General features: G+C 43.0%; 1 protein-coding gene and 1 non-coding gene across 2 annotated transcripts; one reads left to right on the forward strand and one right to left on the reverse strand.

The window, feature by feature from the left end:
* LOC106575200 (cAMP-dependent protein kinase catalytic subunit PRKX-like) lies at positions 1–20,853 on the reverse strand. Its single transcript, XM_014151536.2, has 8 exons — positions 20,107–20,853; positions 15,247–15,415; positions 14,443–14,706; positions 12,251–12,370; positions 6,758–6,853; positions 3,811–3,868; positions 2,226–2,303; positions 1–2,046 (listed from the first exon to the last, which is right to left on the reverse strand). The coding sequence occupies exons 1-8, from the start codon at positions 20,264–20,266 to the stop codon at positions 1,921–1,923; spliced, it is 1,071 nt and encodes a 356-aa protein (XP_014007011.1). The 5' UTR covers positions 20,267–20,853; the 3' UTR covers positions 1–1,920.
* Positions 20,854–22,615: 1,762 nt separating this feature from the next.
* LOC123728339 (U7 small nuclear RNA) lies at positions 22,616–22,670 on the forward strand. The gene has a single exon (XR_006760225.1). It is a non-coding gene; the product is annotated as a U7 small nuclear RNA (small nuclear RNA).
* Positions 22,671–25,812: the final 3,142 nt, after the last annotated feature.

Raw genomic sequence — 25,812 nt, forward strand, 5'->3', positions numbered from 1 at the left:
TCAGTGGATAGGAGGTGTTTTTAATCCTGGTTGTGTGGATCTTTTAAACAGTATCTGAAGAAGTTAAATACAATACTGCAACATTAACAATATGAAAAGGCCATACAAAGTTTGTAAGGTAGGCTGTTAAATAATAATAAAAAAAAATCTATACACTTTGACAAAAGGCATTGGTAAAATGGTATTGGGTATAAAATATGCTTGTATTGACCTAAAAGTACAGTATTTTTTCTTTCATATTTGTTTTCTTTTTGCTAATACATAAACATCTTACAAAAAAGGCAAAAGGCTGAGGATTGTAAAGCAAATTCCCTAGAAACACACTTCACACACAAAAAAAATTAGAAAATATGTAAAAAAAACAAAAACAATACAAACAGACTAAATAAACTCACACTGAGTTTTGTTCCATGATTGGTTAAGAAAATTACATAAAACATGACATACAAGCAATCAAATTGTTCAATTCAAATCATTTAAGTTGACTAAAGGGACACAAATGACTTCGTGTTACTAAGTACGTTTTCGAAAGACAGTTTGTGATTGTCTCATGACGTGTCTATTCATGATGTGCTTTCTACTAGCCAGTGATATGATTGGTGGAGAGAAGACAAGAGTTTATTGGCTGCCTGAAACAGATGGACAAGCATCTTGCTGAGACTACTTCCTGCTTGGCTATACATGAAACCAGCTGGAGATCTGTATTCTACAGTTCTTTAAAGTACGTGAAAGAGACCAAGAGACAAAGATAGACATACCAGTCAATATACAGGGTCATTTTTTGTTACTGTGTGAACAGCAAAATAGGACGAGGTGGACATCAGAAAAAGACGGGAGGAACCAGATTCCACATATAGTAGCTAGCTACACTTCTTCCACACAACAATTATTCCACATATATTATTATTAACAGTCAACGTTTTCAACAGCACAGCTCAAGTATAAACAGTGTGTGCTCTATAAATAAAAGTTGAAAAAGTACCACTAGCTTGTCAGGAGAAAAGAAGAAGACGTATAGTATGTCACATCCAAGATCCTGAAGTAAGTAAGGCACCTTTTTACAAGTGCTTTCTGGTCTGGCCTTGATGCACACATGCAAGGATGTCTGGCCGATAGATAGCCAAGTACTTACAGCTCAAAATGACAAGTTTAACAGCCTCTTTGACTAGCGGCCAGTCAATAAAATGATATTACAAAGCTTGCTTGGCATGATATTGTAGTACGTTCCTGTACAAGTTTCATACTTTCTCATTGACAAATATCCAGTACAATATACTAAGGATATAGTAACCACATATCTAAATTCCACTTAATGTACAGCTCAATACTGAGTCTACTGTACGCGTGATCATTTTTGGATCATAACCTTTGCTCGGTTGGTTGAGTCCTACAAGTTCCAACAAAGAAAACTGGAACCTTTTTGGCCCCAAAAAATATAAAATTCCTGATTATTGCATTTTAAACATATTCATTTCAGTAACAATGCCCTTTGGTTCAAAGAGGACCATCATTTTATTTTTTGCATAACAGTAGAAGGCTCAGAGAAACAAAGAAACTGAGGATTGAGGTTTTTCGTTTTTTTCAAACGAAAGGAAATGAATGTTAGATAAATATCGTGGCGATATGATGGCGCTTTTAGTTCTTTTTAGGTCAATTCTGTCCTGCTCTTCCACCCAATGTGGAACACTTCAATGTCTTCAAGCAAGATAACGTTCTGGGACTTGGACGCTTGGAAGTTCTCTTGTTGACCATAGAATGGTGACATCTCAGGTGATTTACCAGTCTTTCTGTTATCCAGCAAGGATATTTTTTCAACATCTAGAAGTTTGACTCACCTTTTCCAAGGTCTAAAAGTTCTTGAGTATCTCTCTACAAGACCTAAATGTTTTCGGAAGTATTTCTGTCGTTACTTCCGCCTTTCTAGAAGTTCTTGAAGATTTCCAAGTCCTTTGCAGGCACAGGGGCATCTTTCTTCCACTCGTCCTCGGGGTAGGCATCAAAGTTAGACGTGTCACCTTCGTGGGACACCTTGGGAACTATGGGTGGCTGAGGAAACAAAAATAATGTGACGCTGAATACGTCAAACAGCTAAAAAGCAGGCGTTTTTTTTTCAAAAGTACATCAACTCTAAATGGTGAGTTTAATGAAAACAGTATATACTGAAAATAAAGTGTACGTTTACGTGTGTTCCCATTGATGTGTGTAATATAGCCAATGTGACAGACCTTCAGTTTTCTCAGAGGTACGCCATCCCAGTCTATAGACTTGAACCATCTGTGCTTTTTCACATCGTCTGCTCCATTCTGCAAGAGAAGACATTGTGCATCAGAGCCGTCTGCGGGCGCTCTATTCAACACACACTGGAATCAAGATAAATAACGTTCTTCTCATCTGGAATAAAGGGTTTGAAATAATAAGAATTAGAGCAAAACACTTCATTCTTTCTAAACACTTTGTGGTGTCTGTGGTGATTCTCCCTGTATACTGGGAGTGTGTAGCTAGACCACTCCTTGAGTCAGCTAGCTAGTCAGCTAACTAGCGCATTTTCCTCAGAAAACCCTTTGAGGCACAAGTTAATAACAGACCGTGTGGTGAATTATGTGTATTTAAATCATTGTGCTTACCAACAGTTTGTTTCATTGAAAAGAGACATCATATACTCCCACATGGACTCTTATGCCTTTGAACAGTATAATTTAAAACACTCAGAACTCATCCTTCGATTGAACGTCAGTGCCAGATACATATATGATTCCAATGAATGAATCATAAAATTGCGGTAGACTACAGGGACGAGAAGTCTGAAACAGATAAACACTTGTTTTTTTTTTTCTTTCCATCTTTGGTGGCTGAGTAAAAGCCAGGCCTGCAGTGTTCCTGAGGCACACATACAAACTGTACACAATGGAGGCAAGCAAACAAGGAATAATCAGTCCGCCATGAGAGTTAAGATGTGCATGGCGCCTACTTTGGACCGCTCAGTGTCTAGTAGAAAATAAAGTGTCTAGTAAATATAAAATCCCTCCTGTTATGACGGAGAGCCATTTCATCACAGTGGTGTAAAAAGAAATTCATTTATTCAAGAGGAATTACAGATCACTCTACTGAGTGACACTGCGTCCCAAATGGAACCCTAATTCCCTACTTAGTGCACTACTTTCGACCAGAGCCCCCCGGGCCCTGTTCAAAGGTAGTGCACTATAAAAGGGAATACGGTGTTACCAAGAGACCGTGTTCATTGTGGAGGGAGACTCCAGTTCTCGCTGTGCAAAAACATTTCCTGTGCAGATGGCTTGTGCATACTGGCTTCACTCCTACTACTACAGTGGACAACCTGGCTACCAAAAGGGAGCATCTTTTCAGCAAGATGGAACTGATATTAGCATAGAATGCCTAGTCATGTTTTAATGGCAGGACTAAGTAATGAACCAGTACACCATGTGATTAACTACTAAACTGACTCACTGACAGTGCAGGGGAAACATGTTTCTCTGTGATCCACCCTAAACCCCTGCTGCCCCCTCCCACGCCTTTAAGGGTGCAAACTACCTCTACAGCAACTTCCTCTGCGTATCCAACTAATTGGAACCAAATGCAGACATTCAGTCACTCCCTAGGCCCTTTCCTGTCTCAGTGTTGAGACCGTGACGTCAAACTGCAAAAGACTCACTCCACAACCTGCCCGAGTCAACAAAATACTTTAAAATTGGTTTAATTAGTACTGTGTATCTGTTCTTGTGTAATGTTTTAGTATAGCTTGGGACAATAAACCTTTCTAAAGCTCAATAATTATTGGATCTTGAAACTCACCTTCATATTGCCTAACCTCCTGGCTCGGTCAATGACGAGGAACTTCTTGATGAGATCTCTGGAAAACAACAGAAAGACAGTCAGGGAGACAGATTGTTAGTGTGAACTCATTGTGACTGTCTCCAGACAGCAGTGGTGTGTGTGTGTGTTCAGACAGCAGATCGACTGCAGGTCTGCAGTTTCAGTCAGAAGTCAAGAGGTCTGTCTCCGTCCAAAAGCTGACAAGATAGATGAGCTTGGCTATTGGAACAACAGATAAACTGACAGACTCATAAAGGTGCCATGGGGTAACAGAGAGGTACATCCTGTGTGTGTGTATATGTGTGTGAGGTTCATCCAGACAGAAACATCCTCTCTCGCTCTTTCCCGCTCCCTCTTTTAACTGAGGGAAAGTGACAGGTTTTAAAGTGAAAGTTTTCACAACTACGAACATGCTGACGTTGGGATACTTTAGGGATGAATTCGGGATGATTCACAATGCCTTTAAAAATGACAGTGTAAGTTTTCCGATGATATGCGGCCGGGCGCTGACAGAGTGAGCTTTTCAATAAAGCTGCCGTATCTCACAAACCAACGAGCTGCCAGCGCAGACGGAAATATACCAGCCGAATATTGAGTCTGCATTTTAGTGTCTTAAACCCTCCCAAGTAACATCAACTTCACAATTATACAGCCTCCGTCCTCATTCAGTGGCTCTCTTTTACAGTTCCTAGGGCAAGGACTGAAATGGGGAAACACACCCCCCCCCAGAAGAAAAATAAATAAATACATAATAACAATCCTACTCCTATAATACTCCTTGGTCCTGGAACGAACTACAAAAGACTTTAAAACTGGAGGACAGTGTCTGAGTTTAAAGCTCTGGTCAAAGAAAAGGTCACTGACCATTGTAATTGTACGTACACCACTGGCTACTTCCTGCTGACCTCTTGCTAGGTCTCCCTCACAAAAGACATTTCTAACATCAATGTTTTTTTCCCCCTGGTTAAATAAAAACATGGTCATGAAGCCTGAGTTACGAAACGTTGATGGGAAATACAACTTTCCTTAACTCCAATTGATTGCCCAATCTGAGACAGTTCTGTCTTAAGCAATATGTAAGCGATAAACAATGTCACTGTACATTTCTATGGAAATATAGCACACAGCAGAGTTTTATTCTGGATCAAAATGGGGTGGTGGGAATGGCAGGGGCGTGGCCAATGGTGAAGTCACCAACCAACATTTTTGTGGAATTCTACATATTTTGCCTTTTGGTGGAGATCATTATTTATTTATTTTTTTAAAGCACATTTCCTGCAAATCTACACATTTTGCCATGACTTATGCATGTCTTTATGCTATCGGAGTGACTCAAACCTAAAAAAAAAATCTGCGGGGCCCAACGCCATGACAAAGGCCCATTATCTTTTCTTCATAGTTTATATCTGGTTTAGTTGTTTAACTTTTCTTTCTTTCTGTTTGGACTAAGGCAGACCCCCGAGACTTTTCTATGCAGAAAGCCCTGCACAGCGACGTTACTAAATACAGTATATTCTGAATGGCATACTTATAAAAAAATAAATAAAAATAACTAGGCAAGTCAGTTAAGAACAACTTATTTACAATGACGGTGGGTTAACTGCCTTGTTCAGGGGCAGAACCACAGATTTTTACCTTGTCAGCTCGGAGATTCGATCAAGCAACCTTTCGGTTACTGGCGCAACGCTCTAACCACTAGGCTACCTGCCGCCCCCTATTTGAATGGCATATAACACTTTACAACAAGTTGGTCTTACACCTGTTCAGTAATACTGTAACACGTCTTCTCTGCGATAGAAAAGAGTTACTGCAATGGAGAGACAAACACGGACAGGGCCAGAGACAGACAACTCAGGTTCTACCCATCAGTTCTGATGGATGGGAGTGGGTCAAAGTGACAGTGATATAGCTGGAGGGAATATTTTTAAAAAGAAAACCCTTCTGTCTGTCTGGGGCCAAAAGATAGATGGCTTAAGTGTTTGGGGCTCTATTGTTAGTGTGTTATGTAGCAGCGGGACTGTGTGTGCGCGTGCGTTAGGTAACACTGTATGTGTGTGGCCTCTCCCAGGTATCCGGCTGGGCCAGTGTGTCAGGGCTGATTGAGTGCAGCCCAGGTCCTCCTCTCCTTCTAAAGCCGGTAATCTCCTAACATTACTCCAGCCTCCAGCTGTTCTGAGGAGCAGTGTGATGGTTGTGATGGTTTTAAAGGACGAGTTCCAACTCAGCAGAGTGTGTCATTAGCGAGGGCCCGCATCCGACATTCAGCGTAGCTAGCTCTTCATCTTCTGCACGGGAGGCTGATTGACCCTGACCCTGCCGTTTGGGAGGATGGTTACACTGTGTGACGCAGCCGTTAGCGCGCACGCGCACGCACATTGTCTGCGTGCGCAGGCAGGCACACACATGCGGTGGTCACACACACACATGCACGCACTGGAGAGATAGGTTAAATATTGGTTTTGGTACATTCCTAGATGCACATACACAACTAAAAGGTATTCACAATGCAGCCCTGCCAAATTCCAATTGTCAGGTCCTAATCATGAGTATTGGTAATGCATTTCCAAAACACACTATGTTTGTTATGGGTAGAGAGTGTGGAGGTGGATGCGGTTGTGTTTCCAATAACAGTCTGGAGGACTTATCTCAGGAACATTTGATTTCCTGCACATCAAGACCTAAATCTAAAAATCAGATTGAAATGTGATGTGAAAACCAACATCCATACATTCTCCTCACAAGTCAAAATGTTATAAGATGGCTTATCATATATTATGTATCATAATGGAATACGTTTGTGCCGAGTTAGTGGTAGACTTTGGAGACTTTCCCTCCATTATTTCACCCACAATCCCCTGTGCTTGGGTGTGTGTGTGTGTGTGTGTGTGTGTGTGTGTGTGTGTGTGTGTGTGTGTGTACAACCTACTTTACATAAAAATCCAGATGCCGCGGGAATTCCAGCTTCCCGGCGAGGATCTTCTGATAAATACCAAAGGGATTGTCATCAAAAAACGGTGGGTACCTGGAGGGAAAAATAAAAAAACACGTCAGAAAAACAGTCATCTCTCCTCAACCGGTGATTTCCTTCAAAATGTTTGTTCCTATTAGCAAACACTAATAAAATGAAATCACCGTGTAAAAATAGATTCAGAAACCAGGTTTCCATCCAACCTATTTATGTGAGCCAAGCACGTCGGATTAAAATGGCACGACAGGCATGATGGAAACAGCAAGTTTGTCGGTAAACTTTATTTTTTTAATTTTTTTATATTTTAAACGGACATTTGCCCGCCAAGAAAAATACACTATACAAAATGGGGATCTTTTTGTCTATGTAAAATTGATAATGCAAGAAATGGCAGTAGAAATGCCTTTCATGCGCAAATATTGACAACCATTATATTGAAGTAAACTTAGTGTCACACAATTATATTTTGTGTGGTCCTGCATAGCCCAGTTGGAAGAGCATGGGGCGCTTGTAATGCCAGGGTTGTGGGTTTGATTCCCACGGAGGTCCAGTATGAAAACGTACGCACTCACTACTGTAAGTCGCTCTGGATCGTCTGCTAAATTATGTAAAACGTCCTCCCACTACGACATGGGAAAGCATGCAGTTTATTAGGCTACAGATGAAATAAGTTGTGATGAACATCACAGGGTGGTGAAAGTGCACGCTGATGAACATGATGGTGACATGATGATCAATGCATGGCTGCTGTTTGACAAATCATCTCGCTTTTCGATCCATAATAATCTCATAAATGTAGGTAGTCTACCCACACTGTATCTGAGAGCTGTTGACTAGGGGCCAGGTGCCAAGACCAGAGTGGGCACATTTGCTATATAAAACACAATTTTTTTGTGACAAAACCATCAGTAGAGTTGAAAATGCGATGGAAACCCATTTACTAGTATTTATTTTTCGGTACATGGGAATTTAACCACAAAAGGTTTTTGATAAAAGCACAGCTTTTTATGCGCAACAAATCATTTTTGATGGAAACACATCTGTGGTGGGAAAATGCACATATTTTTATGCAGATTTTTGATGGATGTAAACCTAGCTATAAAACAGGAAATTGAAAGGGCTGCAGTAAAGTAAACGACAACACAACGCAGTGAAACACATGACCCTACAGTTTAAATAACTCATCTGGTGACCTGTGTGTCCTGTTTGACTCTGTGCGTGTGTCTGCGCACATGCATGTGTGTGAACACACTCGCCTACACGTCTCTGTGTAGTACAAAGCTTTAGCTCCTCAGACCAGTCAGCTGCATTCTGGTGACTCCGATGGTTTAATGGTGAGCCCTTTCCCAGCACTGCTCCAGCCTGGACAAACCATTAACCGTGCAGGCTGCTTTACATAAATGGGCCAGGCCAGCCTAGCTAAACGCATTACACATGCAGCAGAGAGCCGGATAATCACACCAGTTTGTCACAGGGGCTGCCGAGCTGAGCCAGTCAAAATGGAGACAGAAACCTCTTGACTGTGGAATGGAGGCCTGGAGGCTGTTAGATGTGTAACACAGACCAATATTCTTTTATGTAAAAGGTCAGAGAATTGTGTAATAGATTAATTCAAGTCAGACGGTCAGACGAAAGCCAGATAAGACCACTATCAAAACAAGAACGGCATCAGTGGATGACGGCACACATCAGTCAAAACCTGTCAATAGACTGAAATGACTAAGACGGACAGGATAAGGAAGGGAGAAATAATGCCCGGTAATGATTTTTGGTCATGGCCTGAGATCAGAATAAAGTCCTTCAGAAAAGCTGGTTTCCAAGGGGAATGTAATGTCTTTAGCAGGGACAGGTCTCTGCAGTGAATGTCAGAGCAGAAGGGAGGGGGAAAAAGAGGAAGAGTCTGGGCGTTGGTAGAATACGAGGGGAGCCAAAGGATGAATCAACGGAGAGCTGCTTTCCTGATGGGTCCTCCTCTTACTGGATGGTAAAGAGGGAGGCCAAGTGCAGGCTACCCACCCCGCTCCCCCAGGCACCCCCGCCAGCCTGCCGGTAGATTAGTCTAGGTCCCCAGTGATGAAAAGTGAGAGACTAGAGACTCGGCTCCTCTTATGTAACACTAACCTACGGTTTACGTAACACCTGAGGTGTCGCCAAGATTCCACAGGGAAGGAGGACGGGGAGCGGAACGGATGAAGGAAATGGTGAAAACAGGATAAATCAAAACAGGGAACTACTAACATGTTTAGCAGTAGGAGTTAGGATCGTCTGTATGCAGGAGTAGGCCTAGGTGTTTAGGAGTAGATTTAAAACTAGCACAGCTACAGTAACAATCGACAAGAACACTCATCTTCCACATATTGCAGAGAAAACAGAAATTAAAACGGTTTCTGGTTAGCTTGGAACTGGAATAGGCTACATTGACCAGAGAAGATGTGACGTGAGTGGGAGGGAGGACCACACACACACACACACACACACACACACACACACACACACACACACACACACACACACACACACACACAGGGCGGTTTTCATTAAGGAGAGCAGGCTCCCCCTCTAGGAAGGATTAGATACAGGATGATACAAGCCTACTGGACTGTCTGTGTGTGTGTGTGTTAGTGTGTGTGTGTCAGTGTGTGTGTGTAAGATAGAGGCGGACTGGGCTGGACTGAGTGTGTGTGGAGCTCAGTGCACAGGTGACCTCGTCATGATTATTCCCAGAAGTCAGGAAGGACCCTGGGGCGGATGGATGTCTGAGTGTGTAAACCTACCACACCACGGAACTTTCAGTAGCCCCCCCTCTGCATCCTTCCACTACGGAAGATACAGGACCTTTGACAAAACAGTTACCCGGCAGGCAACCTTTAGGGCGTGTTGTTCTGAAGGGATCTTCTGTCTCCTGGAGCGCGGAGTGTGCGCGCACACTTCAAAGACCAGTGTGATGGATGCTAAGAAGAAGGTCAAATTTTGCTTCACTAGAAGCCCAAGGCCACTGAATTCCCCACTGGGACATGAATATACTAGGGTGATGTGAGGAGGCACGTACAGAAAGACTTTTGATTCGCTGACAACTTCACTACCACGCACGGTTCTATATTCATACAGATTTAATCAATATGGTAAATACCAAAAATAATTTAGCAAATAAAAAAATGAAAATAAATCGAGTTCATGTTACAGATGATATTTTCCCAACTGTTCAGCCATGTAGTGAAGAAAAGCAGAGTGATTGTTTTAAACGTCTAGCTGCTAAATACTAGGTCTATCAATGTTCATTTTATTCAAAAGGCATAGATATGAAGTCAAATCTCTGATTTTACAACAAACAATACACACCCAAACCCACCCTGTGTACTGTCCTGAGGTTCTAATAACTAGTGCCCTCTAGCGGCGGCTAATTCACATGCTAGGCAGTGGTTCCCAAACTTTATTCGGTTACTTTACCACCAACTGAATGTTGCTCGGCCTGGAGTACCCCTGATTTACCCCCTCATGAGTATTTTACCAGTAGGCCTATGGACTCATGAGTCTTCTCAAGTACACCCCTGCGGATAGGCCAAGTACACCCCGCGGATAGGCCAAGTACACCCCTGCGGATAGGCCAAGTACACCCCTGCGGATAGGCCAAGTACCCCCCTGCGGATAGGCCAAGTACCCCCCGCGGATAGGCCAAGTACCCCCTGCGGATAGGCCAAGTACCCCCTGCGGATAGGCCAAGTACCCCCCCGTGGATAGGCCAAGTACCCCCCCGTGGATAGGCCAAGTACCCCCCGTGGATAGGCCAAGTACCCCCCCGTGGATAGGCCAAGTACCCCTGGTTGGGAACCTCTGTGATAGCGTTATGTTCAGTACACTATCAGAGCCCTTCTCTCTTGCTTCCATGGATTGTGTGAGCCAATGCATTGTCTATGTAATATTATAAACTGGGTGGTTCGAGCCCTGAATGCTGATTTGCTGACAGCTGTGGTATATCAGACTGTATACCACGGGTATGACAAAACATTTATTTTTACTACTCTAATTATGTTGGTAACAAGTTTATGATAGCAATAAGGCACCTCAGGGGTTTGTGATATATGGGCAATATACCACGGCTAAGAGCTGTATCCAGGCACTCCGCGTTGTGTTATGGCTAAGAACAGCCCTTAGCCGTGGTATATTGGACATATACCACACCCCCTCGTGCCTTATTGCTTAGTAATATGGCACTTGGCAGACACTTTGATCGACTCACAGTTCAGTGAATGCATACATACATAGGCTAAATATGTAGGGTGTAGCCTATGTGACGCCTGCAGAAATGCATGTGGATTATAAGCAAAAAGCAAGCACTTAACTCATGTGTAGGCTGGGCTATGTAGACCAAATCATTTAACTTGGTTTCCTCATCTCAAAGAGGAGCGGAAGAGCAGCCGGCCACGTGAGTGATGCTATATGTTGCTAGCAGACATCCACTCAGTCAGTGAATCATTCATTCAAGGCCAGTGTACTCTACAGAAGCACTGCTGAAATAAGATTTCTATAGACATCAGGCCGCAGATGTACCATAGCTAAACGGCCCGGCGGCACTGTCTGTCTTCCAAATGGCACCCTATTCCCTACGTAGTGCACTACTTTTGACCAGGATTCTGTTCAAAAGTAGTGCACTACATAGGGAATAGGGTGCCATTTGGAACACAGAACAGGCGTCGTTAAGCTATGGTACAACTACGGCCTGTCTATAGAAATCCTATTTCAGCAGTGCTTCTGTAGGCCTTGAATTAATGAGTGACTGAGCGGGGTTCTCAGACGAGAGAGCATAGCTTAAAGCCACCAGAGTTTGTTATTATGAAACCTTGGTCTCCACAGATCACACACAGGTGGGAATGTGTCAGAATAAGTTACCTTTGACCTTTCTTCAATCTGTAACCTTCCTTTCATCCTTAAGACCGTCCACCTCTGTCATCACAGAAACACAAGGCAGACTGGTCTTGGAATTAAGCCCACTACAGAGTGACGTAACCTCATAAGGTCAACTCTCTGAATAACAGCACACTTGTCTCTCCATTGACTCGCCACAGACATTCTGCTTGATACTACCCACTGTTCATAGACAGAGCCCACTGTCCATAGAGGATAGCCACTCTTCATACATACTACTACACTAGCAAGGGATCAATTCTATTTCAATTCAGGAAGTAAACTGGAATTCCGATTCCAATAAAATCAATGAGAATTGGAATGTTAGTTTACTTTCTGAATATAAATGAAATTGACCCCAACCCCTGCTACTACCACACAGTCATCTTGTCCTCTGGTGGACTGGGGCCCCCTGGTGTTCAACCCTGCCCTGTCAGGAGACATTACAGTATTCAGTTAAACCCCTGCCCAGTCAGGACTCATGACACTAGCGTTCAGCTCAAAACCAGTCCTTCCCATTCAGTCAGACGACAGGACACGACTACTCACCCAGCCAGCATCTCAAAGACGAGGATCCCCAGGGCCCACCAGTCCACCGCCCGGCCATGACCTTTGCTCTGGATGACCTCTGGGGCCAGGTACTCTGGGGTTCCACACAGAGTCCACGTCCTGAATGGAGCGATGGAGAGAGACCGAAGGAGAAAGAGACATTAAAGAGAAACAATATTAGGTTTGAACCATTTACATTAGAGATGTTACGTTACTACAACAGAACACAGGAACATGCACACATGTACAACGTTTATTTTGGATGTGTAGCCAATAATAACTGACGGACGATCCTTCCAAGCCTAGGTTTCCCCAAGGGTCACCCTGTACGCAGCACACACTGCACATTCCAATGAACTTACCCCTAGAGAAGAGACTTCCGTTACATACAGGGAAAGACAACCCCAGTCTTGTTAAAGTAATCACCCTGCTGTTTATAGTAGTGTCCTGTATGTAGGTCGCTCTCACAATAGTATCAGCTGTCAGTCGACTGGTCCTTCAGTCAGTGGTAGTGTAGCCTACGCAGGCTGATCTCACAGTAGTATGTACACTGACGTGGTGTAACTAATACGGCGTGTGTAGCCTCACAGTACTAACGGGTGGTATATGGATCCAACAGAGTGACAGAGCTTTAGTTTGCTGGAAGTATTGGTTCTGGTTGTGTTATTGGTAGATCAATGTCTTTGGTTCAATAGTACAGCTGATTAACACTGTTCGGAGGACATACACAACCCTGGATCACTATTCTCAGGCAAGCAGGGAGGGTATCTGAAGTGGGGAACAGAATATGACACAACAAATGGTCATTTTTAAATCAGATTTTTTTTTTATGTTCTGAAGAAGGAAAAAAACTGGCCCTTTGGAAAATAACTTGGTCAGTTGCCGTGGTGATGGTTCATTTGTATGCAAATGGTTACTCTGTTTAAGGAGCAGGCTCGAGGTCCCTGATTTCATTCGTACATTTCCACCATTGGTATAGATTTTGATGTGAACGACAACGGGACACCGGTCGCAACGCGGAAAACGCCGCTTGCGTTGTAGTTGTATATTTCTTTGTGGCATGCAACCTTTATCTGATAGGCATATCTACCTCAGACTCAAGAGTACTCTCTGAACAGAGTGCTGCTCTACGACTGGCAAAGCTAGTCTAATAAACCGGTAACCTCCGAGCACATCCTAGAACCAAAGCGGGTCCATTTTGCCATTAGGTGGCACTGTGGAAGCATCAACAGTGTGGTTCACCTTCTAAAGTGATCACGCGCACAGGCAAGCACGCGCACAGGCAAGCACGCGCACAGACGAGGAACACCACCAGCCAACTCGCTCATTCGTTTGTTCTTCACACCCACGCCGCAGTCGAGGCAATTCCTTTTGCCTTCCATTTCTTTAAGTGGGTCACAAGTTGCACATCAGAGACACATCTACTCCAAATCTGTTTTACTCTCCCGGCCAGAGAAAATGTAATCTTAGTCCATTTTGTTTACATGTCAGTGGGTCAGGTTTGTGTTCAGCGAGGCTCCCTGCAAAACACTAGTGCTACTGCAGTATCACTACACTACTGCAGTGCTGCAGCTTTCCAATCCTATACGGAGGTTACTGAAGAGGACTAGCTACTTGGAACGCTAATATAAAAACAAAATAATGGCAATTTCCATCTCATCTTTGCATTCTTTCTCATGTTTTTGGATTCCATCTTAGATAGAGCGAGGATTCCCCTCCATACACTCTGAATATTATATGGACGTGTAAAATGACAACTTCAGGAAGGATATCTATATCCCTACTGTACCAAGCAGGCAAATGTGTCTGTACGGCTACAATTCCTAAACGTGTTACAGTCTTACAATGAGACAGAAAAACAAACAGCATTCACTCCCACAATTAACATGGCAGTCTAATAATATCCTGGTAATGACTTGTTAGGGGGCCTAATGTCTAACAATTAAGGATGTCCTAGCTGTGCAGTACACCTGCTCCCAGATGGGATGATACCTGTGGGGACGAACAGCTCATACTGGGACGCTGCTCTGCGGCTGACCCAGTGCTGCTTCTAGTCTCAAGGGTGTGTGTGTGTGTGTGTGTGTGTGTGTGTGTGGTCTCAGGAAAGTTGGAAACGTAATAACACAGTCCAAAGACACATTTCCGTTTCTCGAAAGGACAATAAAGTTGTACTCGACGGCATTACATCGTACCTGTCCGAGAGCTTCTTAGCGAAGCCGAAGTCCGTGAGGCGGATGTGTCCCTCGCTGTCCAGCAGTATATTCTCCGGCTTCAGGTCTCGGTAGACGATCTCTTTGGAGTGGAGGTACTCGATGGCACACACGATCTCCGTGGAGTAGAAGAGGCCCGTGGTGTTGCTGAAGCGCCCGCGGCTACGGAGGTAACTGAACAGCTCCCCGCCTTGAACGTAGTCCATCAGCATGTACAGTAAACGATCGTCATGGTGGGTCCAGAACCTGGAAGGTATAAACAGGAAATAAACACACCGGTACATTTGAACAAGGTGACTCTAGCCAAACGCAAATATTGGTCGGGTAACAGTGGTTGGATGTAGAGAGTTGGACCACACAGTAGTCTGGTCAGTGTTTGCTCAGCTTACAGTATGTGGCATGGGCCTTGTCAAAACGGTTGTGGAGGACAAGTGGAAAGTGGCCCTGTGTGGCTTAGTCGGTAGGAGCGCGGTGCTAGCAAGACCAAGGTCGTGGGTTTCAACACACCTAATCACATACATATTCTAGAAACGTATAGACTCACTGTAGGGGAGGTCACCTTGGATAAAGACTTCTGCTTAATGGCATATATTATTTATATATTAAATCCACTTCCAACAGATCTGTGGCTGACGATGGCGGTGGTGTTGAGGTGATCAGACAATAACAGTCTGATGAGGAAGGGGAGGTGGACTTCGATCAGGACTTCCTTCTCTTGATGTTATGACAGCCATGTTCGGCTATGTTTTGTTACGTTATGTGTCGTTGAGGTGATCAGACACTCACAGTCTGATGAGGAAGGGGTGGTTGACTTCGGTCAGGACTTCCTTCTCGTTGTGGACGTGCTGCTCCTGCTTCAGCCGGATCACGTCGGGGATCTTCATAGCTTTCAGAGCGTAGAACGCCCTGCTCTTCTTGTCTTTCACCAGGAACACCCTGCCAAAAGTCCCTGTGCCTGAAGCAGCGAGAGAGAGAGGAACAGTCATTAGACAAGGCGTTAAGTTCTCTCTCACCCCCCCAAAGGTCATAGAGCAACATTAAATTCAGATTATTTCTGCTACAAATCAACCACCATTATTTTTTTGTAAGTAAGCATTCACTGTAAGGTCTACACCTGTTGTATTCGGCATATGTGACAAATAACATTTGATAATCAGGAATAGATCTCTGGATCAAGTTATTTCATGAAATCAGAATGCCATATTTATTTTTGACATGTCTTCCACCCTTCCAACAATTAAAGAGGTTGAACCTGGAAGAACTGTCCAAGATTTCTTGAGTTGTCTTCTCACTCTTTTACAAGTCTGAGCTCATTATTTCGGTCAACAATTCAGATTGTTTCTCTATTCCCATCCCCAGGTCAAGAGGAGTACAAAATAACACCCTATGTTTAGTCATATTTCACTGAGAGTAAGGAGAGAGGGAGTAGACAAACAGAGAGAACCGAGAGATGGACTCACAATCCCCGATAGAGTCATGGAATGTTGGCTTCTAGCACGTTTGGGCTTACCTCATACAAGGGATCTTTGTCCTTCCCTGTTCTCAGTCTCCATAGTAATCTAATAGGAGCAAGCAAACAAAGCCCAAACCCTTCCTTTGTCTTCTTCATCATATCATAAGACAGAGGTTAGATAACTGTCAGGTTTGACTCTGAGCTCAACTGTACAACTATACCTGAAAACATTTCGCCTCAAGGCAGATGTGTTCTTGTAAGGTCAGCACAATCAGATGGATATTCTACAAATGTTTGTCCTCTCCTAGTGGGCCTTGTACTACTTATCTAGAGATTCCCAACAAGCAGGCTTCAGGCATACACTACTAAAGCACAAAAACAGCAAGAGAAAATCTTTTGGCAAACATAGTGAGCACCTTGCTCAATATAAGTGAACTAATAATGACATGTGTGTAGTCTTTAGGCAACAGCTCAATCAATATTTTGTTTGTATTCAGAAGGAATCTGCTGCAGAAGCCAACCGTCTAGGGAGGTTAGGCCTAGTACCTGTCGGCACAGTAAAGACATACGGTAATGTACTTTTCCAATCACCGTTTGTTGCTCCCTCAAGTAGCCTAATCTTCTTGTGGACGCAGCAAACTGACATTTTTCTTCCGCTGATTTTGTAGCTCCTGTTGCATTTTTAGATGTGTGCATGTACAGTTGAAGTCGGAAGTTTACATACACCTTAGCCAAATACATTTAAACTCAGTTTTTCACAATTCCTGACATTTAATCCGAGTAAAAATTCCCTGTCTTAGGTCACCACTTTATTTTAAGAATGTGAAATGTCAGAATAATAGTAGAGAGAATGATTTATTTCAGCTTTTATTTCTTTCAACACATTCCCAGTTTACTTGGGTCAAACGTTTTGGGTAGCCTTCCACAAGCTTCTCACAATAGGTTGGGTGAATTTTGGCCCATTCCTCCTGACAGAGCTGGTGTAACTGAGTCAGGTTTGTAGGTCTCCTTGCTCACACACGCCTTTTCAGTTCTGCCCACACATTTTCTATGGGATTGAGGTCAGGGCTTTGTGATGGCCACTCCAATACCTTGACTTTGTTGTCCTTAAGCCATTTTGCCACAACTTTGGAAGTATGCTTGGGGTCATTGTCTATTTGGAAGACTCATTTGCGATCAAGCTTTATCTTCCTGACTGATGTCTTGGGATGTTGCTTCAATATATCCAGATAATTTTCCTTCCTCAAGATGCCATCTATTTTGTGAAGTGCACCAGTCCCTCATGCAGCAAAGTACCCCCACAACATGATGCTGCCACCCCCGTGCTTCACGGTTGGGATGGTGTTCGTCGGCTTGCAAGCCTCCCCCTTTTTCCTCCAAACATAATGATGGTCATTATGGCCAAACAGTTCTATTTTTGTTTCATCAGAACAGAGGACATTTCTCCAAAAAGTACAATCTTTGTCCCCATGTGCAGTTGCAAACCGTAGTCTGGCTTTTTTATGGCAGTTTTGGAGCAGTGGCTTCTTCCTTGCTGAGCGGCCTTTCAGGTTAAGTCGATATAGGACTTGTTTCACTGTGGATATAGATACTTTTGTACCCGTTTCCTCCAGCATCTTCACAAGGTCCTTTGCTGTTGTTCTGGGATTGATTTGCACTTTTCGCACCAAAGTACGTTAATCTCTAGGAGACAGAACGCGTATCCTTCCTGAGCGGTATGACGGCTGCGTGGTCCCATGGTGTTTATACTTGCGTACTATTGTTTGTACAGATGAACGTAGTACCTTCAGGCATTTGGAAATTGCTCCCAAGGATGAACCAGACTTGTGGAGGTCTACAGTTGTTTTTCTGAGGTCTTGGCTAATTTCTTTTGATTTTCCCATGATGTCAAGCAAAGAGGCACTAAGTTTGAAGGTAGGCCTTGAAATATATCCACAGGTACACCTCCAATTGACTCAAATGATGTCAATTAGCCTATCAGAAGCTTCTAAAGCCATGACATAATTTTCGGGAGTTTTCCAAGCTGTTTAAAGGCACAGTCAACTTAGTGTATATAAACTTCTGACCCACTGGAATTGTGATACAGTGAATTATAAGTGAAATAATCTGTTTGTAAACAATTGTAAAAATTACTTGTGTCATGCACAAAGTAGATGTTCTAACCAACTTGACAAAACTATAGTTTGTTAACAAGAAATTTGTAGTGGTTGAAAAATGAGTTTTAATGACTCCAACCTAAGTGTATGTAAACTTCCGACTTCAACTGTATATACTATTTTCATTATATTGAGTGATTACCACCAGAAATGTCCCGTGATTTAATTTGGCAATGTGACATAGGTTTACCCCTGCAAGTGGGTCAAGCCTGGTTTCTCCTTTTCTCTCCAATACAGCAACGCCTGAGGCAAAGGGATATGCACCAAATACTGCACTGAATACTTGCATGGTGTACTGAATAGTGTTTCCAAAAAAAATTCAAACAGCTAGGCTTTATGATAATAAATGGCACAAAATGGATGTTTCTCTCAACAACAATGTGAGGTATTTTGCATGGAAGCAAACCAGAGGTCTAGATCACTTGGAAAAGTGAAGGGGAAATGACTGACCTATTTTTGCTCCACAACTGAACTGAATCCATTAGAGTGAGAAACAGTGACACCTGTTTTCCCAGCGACACTTAAGGTGTGTTATTTGGTCAGATTCTTGGTTTGCTGGATGCTAGCCTACATGTATTTGAATAGACTACAGAATGCTTCTTGTTCTAATTTTGTGGGAGCAGACATAGATAGGCCCGTGTTTTTATTTGACTGACACTACATATTTGACGGAACAAGGCCAGACGTGGACTGATAAGAGCCTAGCTTGTTGGCTACTCAATGCACTTGGCCAGTGGCCACGTATCTTGATGTAGGCTCAGGCCCCACCATTTTTGCCTCATCAACAAAAAACGTTTCCTATGCATGAAAGACGGGCAAAATGCCTGTAATGACTGTAAGCTTCAAATGTCACGTGAGAGCAAGGTGCCTCATTATTTCAATGACCATTAGACAAAAGCAGTCCTCAAGACATACAACTGATTTGTCATAAGAAGTAAATCCCTCTCATCATCATCATCATCATCATCTAACAAAAGGTTTTGCAAATTGGATGATTTTATCTTCGGCCTATAAGCTTCATCCTTTCCCTGATCGCGTGGGCTTAGAATGATGGGAATTCTCTATTAGCTAAGTGTCCTCCTTGTCATGAATGAAATATGAGAGCGCTGTAAAAGATGAAGTGGTTTTCGTGATCAGTAGCCTGTGTTCAGTGTTGAAGTAGCGCATGTTGTTTAACATTCTTGGTTTCTGGCATTAGACTCACCACAGAGGACTCCACCCATGTGAAAAAAACACACTGTTCAACAGCTGAGCCTGCTGACACATTACCCATGCAGTGAAAGGCCTTACATGCCCATACAAGAGTGAGCAGAGCCAAACGCGAACTTTGACATTCCTTTGACATTCACAGGGCACTGCTCACAATAACAGGAACATCTGACACCTGCATTACTAATAAAGCCATTTCCTTTATTATTATTTTTTTACAAATAATTTATACTCATCCTCTCTGAACTAGTCGAAAGGGTTTCAATGTTGCAAAATTCTGATAATGAGGGAAGTAAACGTTTCCTCCATTAAGCTTTCACTTCTCAAGCTGGTTATTTCATGTTTGCAACGTGGCCATTTCTCCTGCTTGATCCCTGAGATGTACACAGATATTTCCCCTATTGTCATGTCAAGAAAATGTTGACCATCCCAGCAACTGTGTGGGATGATGAATTCCTCAATGATTGGGCCACAGGGTGGACTTTAAACCTTTGGGTGGGCATGACTGAAATGGAGAACGTCTTTGTCCCCATCCGGCTGACAGATGAAGTAGCAGACTGCTATCTTCTGACTCCATAGTTGAATGATGTTTCATGTTCAGCACATCACCACGTCATGATCTCATATCCCATGGAATGGCTGATCACATAGTCGCCTTGGCTTTCATTGCTTGTGCTGTTGTGCACGAGCCAAACATGTACCAGTAGTAGTAGCCTATGCCCAATATAGCCTAGTTGATAGGCAGGATGGTGTGAGAAGCCCTGTGATAGACAGACCAGTTTCACCAGTGTGTGTACTGCAACATACTGGCTTGCTGCCTAAACTTACCAACTGTGGCAATGGTGTCCAGGTCATCGAGTGAGTATGTCCTGTTATTCAACGTTAACGATGCTGCTCCGGCCAATAACATGGGACTGCTCGCGCAGGTCTTGGCACTCTCACGAATGGAGTTGCTTTCATTAATTATCCCAACCTTTGCCGATGCCATTTTCCGTATGCATCCAAATGTAGCTATGCTAGCAATCACTTTAGCCAACTAGTTAGCTACCAAACCGGTTTCGCCGAGGATAGATAGCCAATGACGGCTACAGTAGCCAATTCTCAAGATCAGTATCCGCCTTATTCCCTAATACCAACTATGGTTTTAAATCAAATGTTGCTACTTCCCTTGGACAAGCGAGCATCTTGTCTTGATAGCTAGAAAACAGGTGACGATCGTATCCTTGCGGAATCGCATGATGTATCTCGAGCGGTCACTGCTGTCAAATGCAGAAGCTAGCTAGCCATAGCAAACAGAGTAGCTAGCAATATATAGCGAACACAAAAGAAAACCATCCCACCGCTAGCGACTGAATGAATGACCAACCACCTATAGCTAGCTAATGTCAAACTACAAACGGATACTGCCCATTTCCGCTTGAGCAGCTAGGGGGTCTCGTGTTATCTCGCTAGTTGAACTCCCCTCATAGGAAGCTAGTTGGCTAGCAAGAAAGATATGAGACATTTAAATTATTTACTTCTCCGCTTCGTTCGCAAGCAGAACCTCACCCAGTTCAACAACACACATACAGGGCAAAGGAGAGGTGGGGAATGCTTTGTGTTGACAAAAAAACGACCAATGAGTAAACACCCCATGTGCATATTGACCAATGGTATGATTAAAGGGGCGGAGACCCGTTTGACAGACAGCTGGAAAATAGCCGTAACTGTTCTTTCCACATGTACAGTTTGAAGACATGCCAATCAAATGAAACACGGTCTGCTTTCCACTGTGAGATTGAATTGATACAGACAGTAAAGAGTGCCAGTACACAGCACCAGCTAAATGTAGCCTAATATCAAATGGCGAGGTTTTAGATAGCGGACTGAACTCCACTCTCTCTGTAAACCCTTGATACAGTAAAAACTGAAAGCTCTGAGTAATGGGGTGTGTAATATTTACTCATGGGCTGTGGTGGGGAGGGTGGGGATGAGATGCTGGGGTGTGGAGAGAGACTGGTGGAGTGCCTCACTGCCTTCTCAATTTTCAGAGGAAAACCCAAGACATGTTTGCTAATGACCTACTGTCAAAATACCCAAATGAGAACAGCTGTTTCCGGGCTTCAGATTACTACACACACACACACACACACACACACAGTTATGTATGATACACCTCTACCTCTACCCACAAGTATCATAGAAGCAATAAGTGTCTGCACCTACTTTTTCCCCCACATAAAAAATACTACAGTTTACTATAGAACACTGCAGTTTAATATAAAATACTACTGGAGGCTGAAGAAATTTGGCTTGTCACCTAAAATCCTGTCGCCTAAAATACTTTTACAGATGCACAATTGAGAGCATCCTGTCAGGCTGTATCACCGCCTGGTACGGCAACTGCACCACCCACAACCGCAAGGTTCTCCAGAGGGTGGTGCAGTCTGCACAACACATCACCGGGGGCAAACTGCCTGCCCTCCAGAACACCTACAGCACCCGATGTCACAGGAAGGCCAAAAAGATAATCAAGGATAACAACCACCCGAGCCATGGCCTGTTCACAATGCTGCCATCCAGAAGGCGAGGTCAGTACAGGTGCATCAAAGCTGGGACTGAGAGACTGAAAAACATCTTCTATCTCAAGGCCATCAGACTGTTAAACAGCCATCACTAACACAGAGAGAGGCTGCTGCCTACATACAGACTTGAAATCATTGGCCACTTTAATAAATGGATTACTAGTCACTTTAATAATGCCACTTTAAAAATGTTTACATATCTTGCATCACTCATCTCATATGTATGTATATATTCTTATTCCATTCCTTTACTTAGATTTGTGTGTATTAGGTAGTTGTTGTGGAATTGTTAGATTACATGTTAGATATTGCTGCACTGTTGGAACTAGAAGCACAAGCCTTTCACTACACTTACAATAACATTTACTAACCATGTGTATGTGACCAATAACATTTGATTTGATTTACAGTTTACTATAGAATACTACAGTTTACTATAGAATACTACAGTTTACTATATAATGCTACAGTTTACTATAGAATACTACAGTACTTCCTATATAATTATATAGTAAACTGTAGTATCTGTAGAATACTATAGTAAATACTACAGTAATGTCTGCAAAAACACTACACTTTTTACCTGTAGTAAATACTACACTATTAAATGTGCATATACCTGCCAATTCCCCTCCTCCATATTGCAATTTGTGTCACCCGAAAGTGAGAAACCCCCAGTCAAGTATAGACCATATATTGTTTCCTATAGGTTATAGACAAGTGCAGAAGCTCTGAACTATCCATTTAGACCACAGTTCTACCTACATCTTATGGAAAATATGCTCTTTTAGTATTTATCCAGGATGTTTTCTGAAATAGAAAGCATTTAAAAAAAGATATATTTACAAAATGGTAATATGTGTTTTTAATTCTGGTGCGGCTTTGCACTCACAAGCTTGTTAGCTTGCTATCTCAAGTTCTAGAATCTAGACCAACTTAGTAGACATCGAACTAGAACATACAGTAGATCTATCTAGACCACCTATTTATTTCAAAAGCAATCACAAACAACATTTTCTATGTAAATATAAATGTTTATTTTTGGAGAGGGGAGAAGAGATGGGCATAGGAGAGGAGAGGTGAGGAGAGAAGAGGAGAGGAGAGGTAGTTGGCTGTTGGTTTTACAGTTGCTGGAGGTGGGTCCCCTTGGGGACCTAAGGGTGAAGAGGAAGGTGGTAGAACAACCAATTGAGAGCTGCAACAAAATAAAAACAGGACATATGGGGGTTACAGTTAATACTGGGGTCAAAGGTGAGGGGTTACAGTTAGAATATATTGATTATGTGTTGGGTTAGGGCTATAAAATGTTCTACTCCTGACCTTAATGCTACGTAGCGACTGTCTGTACAGTTTTATGTCTCTTTAATTCTCGACCATCCTACTCACCAGTCTCTGTCTTTCTTTCACCAACGCCTCTTACTCCTCCTTCCTCCTCTCCAACTCCTGCCTCAGCCACTCCTTGTCTTTGATCAGCTTCTCTATCTCTCCTCTGTTTATGTCCAGGAGTTTTGCAAGAGCGTCCTCTTCTCTCAGTCTCCTCAACATGGACTCCGGCCCTCAGCCTCTGATTCTCCTTCTCTTTTTCTAGCTGCACTCTCACCTTCTCCACCTCCTTTCCCCCCTAGATCTGAACATTCTCATTCTCCTCCCTGACAGCCATTCTCTCTTCCATCAGTCATTCGCTTTTCAGAACGATCTGATCTCTCTCCTTATAATCTTCTCTTTTCTTCCCACAGTCTTCTCCCTCCTCTCCACCTGCACCTCCCTCTTCTCAATCTCCCTCCTGTCCTCCTCCACCTTCTTTATATCAAATGACGCCTCCTTCCTCTCCTCAGCCAGTATATGAAATGAGTATTTAAACCCACTACATCTAACAACCCATAGAATAAGAATGAATAGAACCCATACATTTTTTCCATTTAGAAGACACTCTTATCCAGAGCTACTAGGGTTGAGTGCCCTGCTAAAGGGCACATCGACCAATTTTTCACCTAGCTGGCTCGGGGATTCAAACCAGCGAGCTTTCAGTTACTGTCCCAACACTGTTAACCGCTAGGCTACCTGCCGCCCTACAGTATGAACCCTTCTAATTCTATGGGTTGATAGTTGTAGTGGGATATAATATAGAATTGTAATGAATAGAACCCATGTAATGAACTATGCTAATTCTATGGGTTGATTGTAGTGGGATAGAATATATAATTAAAAAGAAAAGAACCCGTAGAATGAAACATTCTAATTCTATGTAACAATCTGACCTGGGTTCAAATCTGTGCTTGATTAAGCTTGCCTGGCCCATTGGAACAAATTAAATAGTCACAGAAGCGCAAATTCCACCCATCTGGCACTCCAGACAGGCTGAAGTAAACGCTTTTTGAAAGATTTCAAATATTAGGCCTATTTTAACCCAGGTCTGCTACCAACATGCTTCCATGATGAGGAACATGCCACCATTAGTCTAATACAGTGGTTCCCAAACTTTTTATAGTCCCGTACCCCTTCAAACATTCAACCTCCAGCTGCGTATCCCCTCTAGCACCAGGGTCAGCGCGCTCTCAAATGTTGTTTTTTACCATCATTGTAAGCCTGCCACACACACTATGCGATACATTTATTAAACATAAGAATGAGTGTGTTTTTGTCACAACCCTGCTTGTGGGAAGTGACAAAGAGCTCTTATAGGACCAGGGCACAAGTAATAGTATAATAATAATCAATAATTTAGCTCTTTATTTAACCATCTTATATATAAAACCTTATTTGTTCATTGAAAATTGTGAATAACTCACCACAGGTTAATGAGAAGGTTGTGCTTGAAAGGATGCACATAACTCTGCAATGTTGGGTTATATTGGAGAGAGTCTCACTTTCCACACACAGTCTGTGCCTGTACTTAGTTGTCATGCTAGTGAGGGCCGAGAATCCACTCTCACATAGGTAAGTGGTTGCAAAGGGCATCAGTATCTTAACAGTGTGATTTGCCAAGGCAGGATACTCTGAGTGCAGCCCAATCCAGAAATCTGGCTGTGGCTTCTGATTAAATTAAATTTTCTCAGAACCGCTTGTTGCAATTTCGATGAGGCTCACCTGTTTAGATATCAGTAAGTGGACTAGAGGCAAGGCATGAAATGGATAACGAATCCAGTTGTTTGTGTCATCCATTTCAGGAAAGTACCTGCATTATTGCGCACCCAACTCACTCAGGTGCTTCGCTATATCACGTTTGACATTATCTGTAAGCTTGAGGTCATTTGCACACAAAAAAATCATTAAATGATGGAAAGACCTGTGTGTTGTCCATGTTAATGCAGACAGAGAAGAGCTCCAACTTCTTAACCATAGCCTCAATTTTGTCCCACACATTGAATATAGTTGCGCAGAGTAATGTAATCCTAGATTCAGATCATTCAGGTGAGAAAACACATCACCCAGATAGGCCAGTCGTGTGAGAAACTCGTCATCATGCAAGTGGTCAGAGAAGTGAAAATGATGGTCAGTAAAGAAAACTTTAAGCTCGTCTCTCAATTAAAAAATACATGTCAATACTTTGCCCCTTGATAACTAGTGCAGTTCTGTATGTTATAAAAGCGTTACATGGTCGCTGCCCATATCATTGCATAGTGCAGAAAATACACGAGAGTTCAGGGGCCTTGCTTTAACAAAGTTAACAATTTTCACTGTAGTGTCCAAAACGTTTTTCAAGCTGTCAGGCATTCCTTTGGCATCAAGAGCCTCTCGGTGGATGCTGCAGTGTACCCAAGTGGCGTCGGGAGCTTGCACGCACGTTACCACTCCACTATGTCTCCCTGTCATGGCTTTTGCACCATCAGTAGAGATACCAACACATCTTGACCACCAAAGTCCATTTGATGTCACAAAGCTGTCCAGTACTTTAAAAAGATCCTCTCCTGTTGTCCTGGTTTCCAGTGGTTTGCAGAAGAAGATGTCTTCCTTAATTGACCCCCCAAAA

Source organism: Salmo salar, chromosome ssa17, assembly GCF_905237065.1.
Source record: "Salmo salar chromosome ssa17, Ssal_v3.1, whole genome shotgun sequence".
NCBI lineage: Eukaryota > Metazoa > Chordata > Actinopteri > Salmoniformes > Salmonidae > Salmo > Salmo salar.

Coding starts and splice junctions, on each gene's coding strand:
- LOC106575200 (XM_014151536.2), bottom strand. CDS start 20,266: ATGGCATCGGCAAAGGTTGGGATAATTAATGAAAGCAACTCCATTCGT. Junction 14,707..15,246: donor CACCCCTTCCTCATCAGACT/GTGAGTGTCTGA, acceptor TATACCTTCCAG/GTTCTGGACCCACCATGACG. Junction 6,854..12,250: donor GTCTTTGAGATGCTGGCTGG/GTGAGTAGTCGT, acceptor TTTTCCCTCCAG/GTACCCACCGTTTTTTGATG.